Below are 12803 nucleotides of genomic sequence, written 5' to 3'. Positions count from 1 at the left end.
TACCTACCATTTTGCTACCTTTAGCTTATAGCTACCATTTCATATTTAGTTAATTGCTAGTGTTTGGCTACTTGTAGCTTTTACCTACCATTTTGTGACCTTTAGCTTATAGCTACCATTTCATTTTTAGCAACAATGCTGCTATTTTATCTACAATTTTGTTACTTTTAGCCATAATTTTATTACTTTTATATGTTATAGGATGTTTTCCAAATAAACATTTTTTTAAACCTGAATGGAAGTCCTTCAAACAAATCAAGGTCAAGGTTCTTTATTGTCATTCGCATCACATGCGGTACATGAGGTGGAATGAAATTGTGTACACAGGGCTCCAGTTCCATTCAACAATAGCAAAAGTATAATTTGTAAAAGAAACAGTAATGGAGATCTAAGATAAGAACTAAGAAATACACTAAACACTTAACAGTGCAAAAACAATACGCCGAACAGCAGCAGCACGAACATGAGTCTGTGTGAGCCGATGAGTACGAATGAATAGAGCAGCATGAAATAAATCAGCAGCATGAAATCAGCAGAGACTGCAGATCATTGCAAGCGTGATGAAAAAATACACACTCCGGTTACCTTCTCTGTACCACCTGACACACACACTCTGCCTCCTCAGTGTCGGGCAGCCACTCTTCATCTATAGCAAAAACTAAACCTTTACATTTCTTTCAGTACACTTTATTTAGCCACAATTTATACAAGTACAATTTTAATAGTTGAGCTCATGCTCCCTCAACATCCTTATTAACCCAAAGATAATGCACAAAATCATTTAAAGTCACATGAAAACATGTTTTTAATGAAAATGGATCGTCCCACCCTCTTTTGCCACGCACTGAGGGAGGCGGCCGTCATGCAATGCAACGAGTGATGGATGTTTGCCTGAACCAAGTGTGCACCCTTTGTTGTTCTAAACTGGTGAGGAAAAATACATTACAAGTTTAACTGGTGGGGTATTAGCGTGTGCATGTGGTTGTGTGTGTGTGTGTGACTAAAGTGTGAAGGTTAGCTATGGTTTTGCTACTTTTAGTATTGTTACTTTTACTTTACCGTTTGGCTGCTCCGAGATAAGACCTGTATGGATATATTTACAATCAGCACAGACGTGACGAAGAGCCAGCGTGTGTGTGTGGACAGAAGTGTCACAGTGAAAGGTCGTGTGTGTCTGACCTTTGAACTGTGGGATCTCTCCTGTGGGGCTTTTGGGTAAGCCTTTATGGCAGGCGTCGCTGGTCAGGGCCACGGTGACTCCGCAGCTGCCCAGCAGGAACCCGATCTGCTGACTGCCGGCGTCCTGCAGACGGACAGGTCAGACCAGACGGACATTTGAACTGAAGATTCCTGCTCAGCTCCGTTTTATATGGAGTACAGATAAATAACAGAAGGGTTTACGCGATATCTGGTACAAAAAAAATAAACATACATACAGGGATCAAATGAATCCTTGACACTAAACGTAAGATTAATTGACATTTTTCACTTTAATTTGTGTTTATTTCACCTTAAAAATTGAATTCATTACTCATAAAATGATTTTCTTGGTACACATTTACAATTATTTCATTTATTTCTATATTTTTCTCCAATGCAGTGTTCACATTATTCACTGAATGAATTATTTAAGGCTGTTTAGAGACTTTCGTTGTATACCTACACACGTATGAAGGAGATGCACCGTTTCCTGTCTTTTTCACATGTTTAACCAATAAAACCTAAACTCAAATATCCAGATCATTATTTGTATTTATTCAGACTGAATTGGTCAATAAATCACAAACTTACACTCGCCGGTCACTTCACTGGGTACTCATTACCATTGTTGGACTCCTTTGACCTTCAGCATTGCCTTCATGCCTCATGACATGGATTCAACAAGGTGTTGGAAATATTATTTACAGATTATGGTCCTTGATGACACGCTAGCATCACTCACATTTAAATCTCACGTTCCACCACATCCCTAAGGTGCTCGACTGGACTGAGACCTGGTGGATCTGTAGAGGCCTCTGGAGTCCAGTCAATCCAGACTCATAAGACCAGAAAATGTTTTCCCCTCCAGTCTCTTATTGTCCAGTTTTGGTGAGTCTGTGTGAACTGCAGCTTTAGTTTCCTGTTCTTAGCTGACAGGAAGTGGTTCCCAGTGCAGCCCACCTGCTTCCAGGTTGTTGTGTGATCAGAGATGGTATTCTGCAGATCTTGAAAGGGATGAGTGGTTATTTAAGCTAGCCAGGTTGTCCTCAGGGTTAGGGTTATGATTGATTGTTTTAGACGGGTGGTCCTCCGTTTTGCATGTGTAAAGACAAGTTTCTGGGAACTCGACTGCAGACTGGTTTGAAACACACAAATAAGGTGCTATTTAATACGACGCGTCTTGTTGGCAGGTCTCAGACTGATGTTTTTCGGATGGAAGACGAACCATTTCTTTCAAACAGAAACTGTCCAAATGACGATTTGACTTTTTTTTATGATTTATTTACCTGGATGATTGAGCTTCTTTCTTTTTGTTTTGAGCTACTGTTGCCTTTCTATCATCCCCCCCCCCCCAACCCCCCAACATTTACTACGAAATATTCGTTCACCCAGCACTGTTTCTATTTCGTTGTGATTTAATCCATTCCACTTACTCAAACCACTAAAAATCCACTCCGGGTTTTCCTGGTTACCTACAACAACTCAACACCGCATGCAGCGTTTCTCTGAGGTCATCTGCCTTGGCGGGGTGCTCACGGGGGGAGGAGGGGGAGACGCCTCTGTTTTGCACTAGCTTAGTGTCACGTTAATACAGACATTTGTTGACGGGGTTAGGATATGTGAGAGAGAAGTGGAGTCTGTAGCATCTTAGCGAACGCGTCTGTATTGCGTGCCACTAGCTAAGCGTTACGTTAGCTCTGGGGTGGGGGGGCGTCTAGGATGCATGGGAGAAGTGGAGCGTGCTCGATTCACAAAGGGAGAGCTGTTGGTCAGGTTACTTCTTGTTGCTCTCTAAAATAGTTACTGAATCAAGTGTTTAATTATGGCGGTAAATGTAGATTTTCATGACCTGTTAAAATACACCAGAATGCAGGAAATGGCATCTACTTTATTGAAAATTTCCTGGGGGAGGACTCCCAGACCCCCCCCCCCCAGACACACACACACACACACATACATGCATACATACCAGTGTGTCCCTCCCACATTACAAATGCCTCTGACGCCAATGCAGGTGGAGCTGATAAAATGGGTGTAGATCTGTAGGTCTGACTGTAAGAGTTTAACACTTACCTTCCTGGTGAGCGGGACTTCTATCGGAACGGGGACGACCTCAGCCAGCAGGCAGCCGTAAAACGCCGTCATGAAGGCACCGGGGTCGTTGTTGGGAAAGACGAGCGCCACCTACAGACCAGCGGACAAGTCGTGCAATGGTTTCTAACGTGTCCATGGTTACAGCAAACATCATCAAGATTGATCTCAGTTCAGAAACCGATCAACAGAGTAATGAGCTGCAGACGGAGCAGTTAAATAAAACGAGTGAAAAACAGAGGAGCAGAATTTGTGTTTATGATGTTGAGCGATGGCCAAGAGGAAAAACAATTAAACTCCCAGAAGAGCAGGATGATGGTTTTATTAGAAAAGAATAAAGCTGAATAATTTAGGAGACATCCAGTCTTCATCTCTACCGCCCTCCTTCTTCCTCCTGCATGTTTTTTTAATCTGCCAGTTAAGCTTAACGCCTCCTGAAAACAATTAGCCACCAGTTTATCTGCTTTTTCCTGCAGCTTTATAAGGATATGATTGAATATGTATTCAAACAGTCCTAAAATATAAATCACTAATCGATTTTTACACCAAATAAGGCTTTTAATACCAAAGTAGAGACGAAATTCAAATATTAAAAGTAAAAAAATGTTCATGTCAAACAGTCATATCAGTTTTGAAGCAATGCAGATGTAAAACTCACGCTGTGAAGCAAAGCAAAGAGGCTTGAATTAAAATATAACCAAACGTGTCAACATTGAAGTGCATTTGCTGTGATTTGCTCTAACGTTATTATTTATGTAGAAAGGTTTCAATGTGAAAAATAAAATTGCACAGTTTGTTTTTGGTGTTCAGTTTTAGTTTGTGGTATTTTTACTCTTAATCTGATCGCAACAGTTTATTCCCACTGCACACAAATATGGCTCAAGTTTCACTAAAGTGAACGTGAACACCACATAGATAAGTATTTATTATTTTAGGCTACATAATTTAGATATTTTTACCCTTTGGTGTCATTTATGACTTCCACATTTCCAAAGGGCTATTCAGTCCTGATTAAAGTATTAAAAAGCATATTTTTTATTCTCAACAGCATCTTTTATTGCAGTCGTTTTATTTTAAATTCATCCCCATCGTTCCAGTCCCTGAACCTCAAGCTCCAGCTTCATTATCACTCCAACGCCTGAACGTTCACATCCTCTCATCTGGGATCATCCAATCTACATGTGTGTTTTGTGTATTTTATTTTAAAACTTTTCGTGAAGAGAAATTGTCCCTAGATGGCATCATATTTACTGGAAAGAGGTAAGCTGCTAAATGCCGTCGCATGAAAATCCAACACGAAAATCCGAGCGAGGCTGTAATCTTCTCTTCTGCCATGTTGGATCCAGTTCAGCTCCACTTGCATATTGTGATGCTCCCTGTGAACCCTGCTTAAGTGCTGCTTAATAGCTTCTATATACATCGCGGGTGGATGTACTGTGTGTGCTATAAGCTAAGTGTGTTCCAATGAATGAGAGCAGCGTAATGACGCTTTAACAGGTCTAATATTGATATGTGCAGGTCTCGCTGGAGGCGCTCGGGTTTCATCTGCAGATAAATGTGATGAGAGGAGGCATTTGTTTCAGGCTCCGCTGCAGATAAGTGCTGCACGAAGGTGAGGCTCGTTTTCAGGAGCTGAAGACTGCCTGTGTTGTTTATTACTTTACGAGTTCGGTTGCGCTTTTTACAGCAAAAAGACGACAAACGCAGAGGAAGTACTGGTGGTTCTGTGCAGGAACCAACCTCCAAGTGTCCGTTGTCCTCGTGCTTTCACTGCTCTGTCTGTTTCATATCATTACTGCAGTAATTACTGTTGTATAGAAGCTGAAACATTTTACAGTGCCCAGTATGTTTGCGTCGTCCTGAGTGATGTTGATCAGAAACTCCTGGTGTCCAACTAGACAGACACCTGCCTCTGGTGATATGATCGGGTGTGAATGATCTCAATACACGATGGCGACTCAGACCACCTTCAGAGGTGATCTGGATCCCTGCACACGTCTGGCAACCTGTCCAGAGCTGCGCTGCAGGATGTCCTACAGAACCAGCGTGACCCAATTCAAACCTCTGCCTCAGTGACTGGATGAGTTAAAAGGATTGAACTGCCATCCTTAGGAATATTCTGAAGATCTGACTTAGTTTATTTTTAATATCATTTATTTTTCGGTTTTAATTAAATGGATTATTATTCATCTTTCTCAATAAAAATGTTAGTCCGAATTATTTAGAGTGGATTACTGAGTGGGGAGTTGTTAATGAGCAATCGTTAAACTGTTTTTGTCAGTTACAAAACAATAAGCTAATCATTGTTGTCACCAACATAAGTTCACTTCCACAGCTCTTACGCCGAGTTTAAAACAAAGAGCTGCTGCTCTCTGTGATGGAGGTTTACGTGATAAAATCTTTAATCTTCACTCTGACGCTGAGCTTTGTGAAGTCTCAAACTATCACATGCTCAACGACTCCCCCCGTATCACATTTGTTAAGTTACATAAATAAATCATCAAGAGTTCAGGAATGAACACTCACACCTAAAGCTGTTCACTTGTGATGGAAACGAGAAACGCGTGTTATCTGAACAAAGCTCAAGCAAAGAACACACGAAACGCTGGTCAAACTAAGTCAAATGTATAAAAAACAAACCACAGATGAATGTTTCTTTAACAAGCGGTACACAGATGTTCCACATCACAGAGTGATTCGAATAGTGAATGTTTGTCGTTTTCAAGACGAGTGTTATTTCTGAGCTAGAACTGAACAGAGAATGTAAGTAAACCTAAATGTTTTGATGCAAGATATTCAAGTGGGTAGAAGTTACACAGCAGAAGAACAAAGTTATTTTATTTTAATTTGCTTGTCCATAACAGCTGAGAGTTGCTGATTCTGGTGAGGGAGCAAGTTTATCAACGACCAGGCGCAATGGCAGAGCCAGGGGGTGGCCACTGGTGGCCTTCGCCACCATCACTTAATATTTGGCCACCCCACTTATTTGAGGAAACTATACTTTTAAGCAATATAAAAATTAGAAAGCATGGTTTCCCCAGACAATGGGGTGGATGGTTTATATATGGATGGATGGTGGTGACCATTTTGAATTTTGACGACGCAACACAGTTTTTGAAAGGAATCTTTCTTATGTCTAGGTGCAGTCACACAGTAAAATGGAAACGTTCCTGTTATTTATTTTTCAAGTTATCCAGCTCACAACATGCATGGGACAGAGAGAAAGAAGGTATTTCCAATTCCTCCTTTTCGCTCTGCGATGGGAACAATTACCTTTTTAGCAAAGTTAAAACTTGATTGTTCGATCTGAAGAAGTAAAGATGATTTTGGCACGATTATTATTTGTGACATAGAGTATGAACTGTACAACAGGAGACCGGCTCTAGCTTTAGTTGTCAGTTAAAATCTCATCAGTTACACACGCAGCCTTACGTCAAGTCACCTCAGCTCCACAGACAATATCCTCCTCGCACATCTTGTTTCTTGAAACTGTTGAGTTTGTTGCCTCACAAAGGAATAAAGACTCTAATGTGTTTTCACAAAACAAGTCCGTCATTGCTTCTCAGCGTAACTAAATCTGCCTCAGAACATTTTCTCATTAAAGCTCATTTCTGCGAACAACTTGGACAAGTCCCACTGCTGAAATAAGAGACGGCGTCGTGATGTCTCTGCTTGCTAAACTGTGAAATTGTTAAAAAAACGAATAAATAAACAAAAGGACAGATTGATCTGCATTTCACACTGGGCTGGAAGAAACAAGAAAGCGTAATTAAAACACACAGTCTTGTGTCTGAAACACTTAATTAGCCAGCGTTAAGCTGGTCTTGATTTGGTTTCCAGCTGAGCCGGAAATCAGGCTTTAAATAAAGATAAAGGGGGGGGGGGGGGGGTGTCAGAGGCACTGAGGGTGTCGCATGGCAGCAGAAACGTGAACGACTGTTGTTTAACACTTTCATATCTCCGTGTGATAACTTAGTGTGGAGGCATATGAAGAGATGTAAAACGCAATAAAATAATTAAACCATAGAAACAAGGAGGAGCTCAGCATGTGTCAGTTTCTGAGTAATGGAGGTTTAAATTTTATGTCGGCCACAGCTCAAAAGTCCTGAAAGATGATGCCATGAACCGCTGTTGGTTTATTTTTTATTTTTTTATTTATCCCAGCTGTGTTAAAAAAAAAGTTAATCTGAAGGAAACAGTAAATAGAGTTATTGCATTTTCTGCAAAAATGCAGCATGAATGCTTATTGCAGAAGAACTTGCTTAAAAAAATAGCTGAAATTAGCTAAAACATGCTGAAATGGAACAAGCCTAAATTAGCAGAAGAAAGCAGAAAGAACTCATATTTGCAGAATTAGGTTTAAATAAGCAGAAATTAGCTAATTAGCTATCAAAAAGCTGAAATTAGCAAGAGATAGTTGAAAAGTAGCTGAAAAGGCAGAAAGAAGCTTAATCTACCAAAGGGGAGCAGAAAGAGCTTTAATGAGCTAAACTAATGTGGAATTACGGTAGCATAAAAAGCTAAAATTAGCATAAAACTGTTGAATAGTTGCTGAAATAGTAGAAAAACCCAAAACTAGTAGAAAAAAGATGGAAGGAGCATAACCTGAAATTAGCAGAAAGAAGTTAATTAGGCTGAAAGTAGCAAAAAAATACCAAGAAAAACTTGAATTTATCTAAAAACAGCTGAAATTAGCTAAAAAAAAAAAAGCTAAAAAGCTTGCTTAAAAGTTAGAACAAGCTTAAATTAGCAGAACACGTTTGCCCATCTGAAAAACTCTGAACTTAGCAAAAGTCAGCTGAAAGGTACCTCAAAATGCAGAAAGAAGCTGAAATTTCCAGAAGGAAGTGGAGGGGGCACATTTTTTCCAAAATAGGCTGAAAAAAGTTGAAATGAGTGCAAATAAATGTGGAATTAGCTGAAAATGCTAAAATTAGCATTAAAACAGCTAAATAGTAGAAATAGCAGAAAAAGCTGAAACTTGCAGAAATAAGCTGAAAGGAGTAGAAAGATGGTAGAAGAAGCACAAACATGTTGGAGCACAAAACAGCTAAAAAAACAGCTGAAAGTAGCTGAAAAAAACTTCAAATTTGTACAAGGAAGCTGAAAGAAGCTGAAGCAGAACAAAATGTGAAGGAGCAGTAACAGGTTGTAAACGCATCTAAAGATTTGAAGGACGTAAAATCAGTTCAATTCATTTTCTATGAGAAAAAAATGTCAGAGAAGACTAAATATTTCAAAAAGCTAAAGTTGCACCAACACCAAAAGTCACAGCAGGATTGTCCTGAAAGAGCTGAACGTTTTGATTTGTGATTTGTTGAAATAGATTGAAAACTGCGGGACGAGAAAGATGCAGAAGAACGTACGGAAGAAAAACGGATCACAACTTTGTGAACGCTTCATAAACGTTCAGACAACAAAAGAAGAAAAGTGCAGCTGGTTGTGTTGAAGGGTCAGAAACTCAAACGGTCAACACTGAAAACAAGACTTTTACTTTGAAAACACCAGCGCCAAGATGTCCTAACAGAGACACGTTCTAGTAAAATATCTGTCAAACCTGGTAAAAGTCTGAACTGCCCACGTAGGGCAGTTTGTTTGTTTGTTTGTTTGTTTGTTTGTTTGTTTGTACTGTGTATGTTCAAACTTGTATATTGCAGCGCAGCTTAACTTGGCAAAGTTTCATGTGACTGAAGCACAAGACTTCTGGAACAAGTCCGTCAGACAATGTTTAACCACAGCGCACAAAAGCAAACGCAGCCCACGTGCACAAACGCCCGGTGTCTTTGGACCCACCCTGTCTCCAGGCCGGACCAGCGGTTCTTGTTTGGATCCCAGTTTGTTCAGCAGGTTGTAGGCCACCTTCACACTCCTGGACCACAGTTTACCTGCAAGCACACCCACTGATTAGCACATGCTACAACCATGAGAGGCATGCAACAATTAAAACGTGTGGCTTTAAAGGATTAAAGATCCCAGACGAGTCCAAGATAGTGAGGAGATGACCAACATGCAGACTGTTGAAAGATCTGTTGTATGACGGGACGTCATCAGTCCCCGTGTGGAAACTATCACAGGAGTGACATCATCCTGATGGACCGGACCAAACAGGCCTTCAGTCAGAGGCAAGAACCACAGAGGGGTTCATTAAACAGATGTTTGGTGACTTAACGGTTGCTTTTATTTATCATTTTAATCCTTCCTCCACTTCAGGTGGAGAAGCCCAACCTTTTAGCTCTTCTGACAGAAAAGCAGCTCCAGAAATATTTCCATCCGACATTAAAATCCGTCTGAATGAATGAAGTCAATAACTCCTGTCAAATCTGTCTGATCCGGTTCGTTCTGCCCGGCATCTCATTAATGCTGTAACTCAAAACAGTGAAATCAATTTCCTTTATTCTTCTCCTCCTCCTCCCACCTCAGACCTCTGCAGATATTATGCACGAGCAATCCGGCATGAATTCCTTATTATTTCTCCAGCAAAGCTGGTTTTGTTTCCTTGTGTTTGTCAGAATTAATGAAACGGAGATGATCTTGGTGATTCCAGGAGGCAAACAATGCTAGAAAATGAAAAATTAAAAGAAATAATTCTCATTTTTCCATTTCTGGGGTTTAAATTATTAACAGGGACTAACCTCTGGACCACCTTTTGCCTCATAATATTCAGAACTCTTCTCCTTTGTAATCATTTTCCATTAGCATTATTCATAATTAATAAAAAATGTAAAACAATGGAGGTCAAAACAGGGGATGCTTTCCCCACAATAACCTTGACTGGCATCTATTAATTGCAAACAAAGTGGCCCAATAAGACAATAAATGTAATGGCACTTCAGGTCTCTGCAGGTGACGAGCATCCATCCTCCAGGTGGATCGAACATCTTTCATTCCTCTTTAACATTCAGAGGATTCCTGCAGGCAAAGTTTCTCCCCTGCAGGACAATCCGAAGCAGAGAGCTTAGCTTTCCGAACTTAATCTACCCTGTTAAGACTAAACACGCAGCTTTTCTCCCACTGGGACCAACTGGAGTAGTTTAATTTAATTGGATTGAGCTTTAAAAACACCTTGGAGCGAATGTGTAACAAATAATGGAGAGTAGTGCACGAGTTTGGCAAGAAAGTGAAACAATATTTTAGACAAACGTTCCAAGACTTCAGTTTGTTTTCCAACGTGGGATTAAAATCTTACAAGTAACGCAGCACCACTATCCTGCATGTTTGAGATGTTTCATTGGTTTAAATGAACATGTCATCATCATAATTTAAAGAGGAGCTAAACGACGAGGTATTTGAATGAGGCGTGTCGAAGCAGAGAAACATCTGAAACAAGCGTGCCCAGTCCTGGTCCTTGAGGGACGCCATCCTGCAGGTTCTAAAGGCCTCTCCGCTCCAACACGCCTGATGTGAGTGAAAGCAGAACGTGAAGACGTAATTCAACCAGACATCTTAAACATGCTGGACAGTGGCCCTCGGAGAACCAGAAACGGACACCGCTGCTGTAGAGCCTAGTTTTACAAGCGGTACGTCCCCCACTCGCTGAGGGATTTGAGAAGTGAATGTAGTTTTCAAGAAGAGCGTTTTTCTTGACTGGATTTTGATGTGGCAACCCAATCCTGATAAGGAGCTTTCTTATGTCTAAATGTGGCCACACACCAAAATGGAAGTCAGCACATTACTTATTTTTCAAGTTGCTCAACTCACAAGGCTTACATGTATCAATATGACTGCAGCCATCTTGGATTTTGATGTGGCAACCCAGTTACTGTAAAGGAACCCAACAATTTTCAGTCAGTTCATCTGGACAGTTTTTTTTTGGTGCTGAAATGTTTCACCTTCCATCCAGAAGGCTTCATCAGTCAAGGAAACACACAAAACTGATTATTCCCCCAACAGCTTACTCCAAAGTGGAACAAACCAGTTATGTTGGTGCTAAGATGGTTTCTTTGGCACGCCCCCTCCTCCTGTGCTGGCCCTCGTCCTCGTCGACTGTTGTCAAACTGGTTCAAAACCAACAAAGTCCATGCTCAATATTGTCGACTGTCGTACCAACGAGACCATCTTAGCACCAAAATAACTGGTTTGTTCCACTTTGGAGTAAGCTGTTGGGGGAAGAATCAGTTTTGTGTTGTGCGTTTCCTTGACTGATGAAGCCTTCTGGATGGAAGGTGAAACGTTTCAGCACAAAAAAAAAGAAACCATCCAGATGACCTGATTGAAAATTGTTGGATTGTATACCTGGATTATTGAGCATGGACTTTCTTATGCCTAGATGTAGCCACACACCAAAATGGAAGTCGGTACGTCATCCATGTTTCATGTTGTCATGCTCACAACTTCGCTCCGCGACCAATTAGAAAACGTGAAACAGGTGCGTTTTGCTCCGCGGTAACTTATCCCTGCTTTGTTTGTTTCCACCTGACGGGAGGAACTTTGAAGCTGCCGTGGAGGGTAGAAGGGTCAAGGTAGTGACCCAAAACAGACACTTTTTTTTTCTTGGCATTTAAAGAAGAAACACTTCAAACAGAAGCAGAAACACACTGAAAGTAGAAAAAAATCTTCACAATCCATACACGGATTTAAACTTTTTACTGGTGATAAACGGATCAGCTGTGCAGAACAGAGAGGATCGAAGCTCCATCAGAATCAGCGTTTCTCTGCGGGTGCAGTCTTAAGGACAGCAGCACACGTGGGCATCGTTAATTCTCTCTGTTCTCTTGGGGGCGATGGACGGCTCGACAGGAAGAAACCAAACGTATGTGTCTGTGTGGGCTGAGATCAAAGGCGAGCCACGACAGGAATCGGAGATACGGAGCAGATAGAGGTTGAGGTAAGATTTAGATTCAGCACTGCACATCACGCCCCCTCCCTCCACACCACTACCTCACCGTGCGTGGTCTCTGCTGGTCGTCTCCTGAGCGCTGGCTGCAGACATTTCACAGTCTGGTGAGCGCTCGTATCGTCTCGTCACCTGCTCACACGTCAGTTTGTTCAGACGCTCACACTCAAACTTCACGCCCGTTTGAAGAAAGCTGCTGCCTGTTAGCGTTAATCCTCGGAGCTGACGACTGGGTGAATTCATGTGTAGGACGACTGGGAAGCCGCCGAATGTCTAAATGAGCGTTCATGAGAAAGTGTGGGTTGTCAGACATTCCTGGTTGCTCTTTAAAGACATTTATCTGCAGGATGGAGCGTTTCAAAACAAGCCCGAGTGTCTAAAGTCAAAAACTGATCAGAAATTATTTGTAAAAATGATGAAACTAGAAAAATAAACAGAGATTCACTTTAGTTTCTTTCTTTGATTTGATCATTTTCCAATATTTATTTATTTTTTACTGTTGTTGTTTGCTTGTATATTTGTACAAAACTGTGCAGAGATCTAGTATTTTGTATCAGCCCTAACTATGAAATAAATGTTCACTCTGGTTAAGACCTCAAGCTTTGTTTGAATGAAATAACACTAAGAAGTAAAAAGTTGCACAGAAAAGGAAAAATTTCTGCTGAATTTGTTGCAAAAC

General features: G+C 40.9%; 1 protein-coding gene across 1 annotated transcript in view; it reads right to left on the bottom strand.

Annotated features, from left to right (window-relative positions):
• Window positions 1–12803, bottom strand: part of LOC119414304 (disco-interacting protein 2 homolog C) — a 211323-nt gene that overhangs the window by 44812 nt on the left and 153708 nt on the right. Inside the window, exons 9-11 of the mRNA XM_037681399.1 lie at window positions 9085–9176; window positions 3274–3384; window positions 1180–1303 (exon numbers count right to left, since the gene is read on the bottom strand). Of these exons, the coding sequence (XP_037537327.1) occupies window positions 1180–1303; window positions 3274–3384; window positions 9085–9176 (327 nt within the window). The remainder of the gene's footprint in view (window positions 1–1179; window positions 1304–3273; window positions 3385–9084; window positions 9177–12803) is intronic.

Source organism: Nematolebias whitei, chromosome 9 (genome assembly GCF_014905685.2).
Source record: "Nematolebias whitei isolate Nwh7 chromosome 9, NemWhi1, whole genome shotgun sequence".
In the NCBI taxonomy this organism is placed as follows: Eukaryota; Metazoa; Chordata; class Actinopteri; order Cyprinodontiformes; family Rivulidae; genus Nematolebias; species Nematolebias whitei.
Note: the sequence above shows the minus strand (reverse complement) of the source record. Positions and strands in the feature narration are given on the sequence as shown.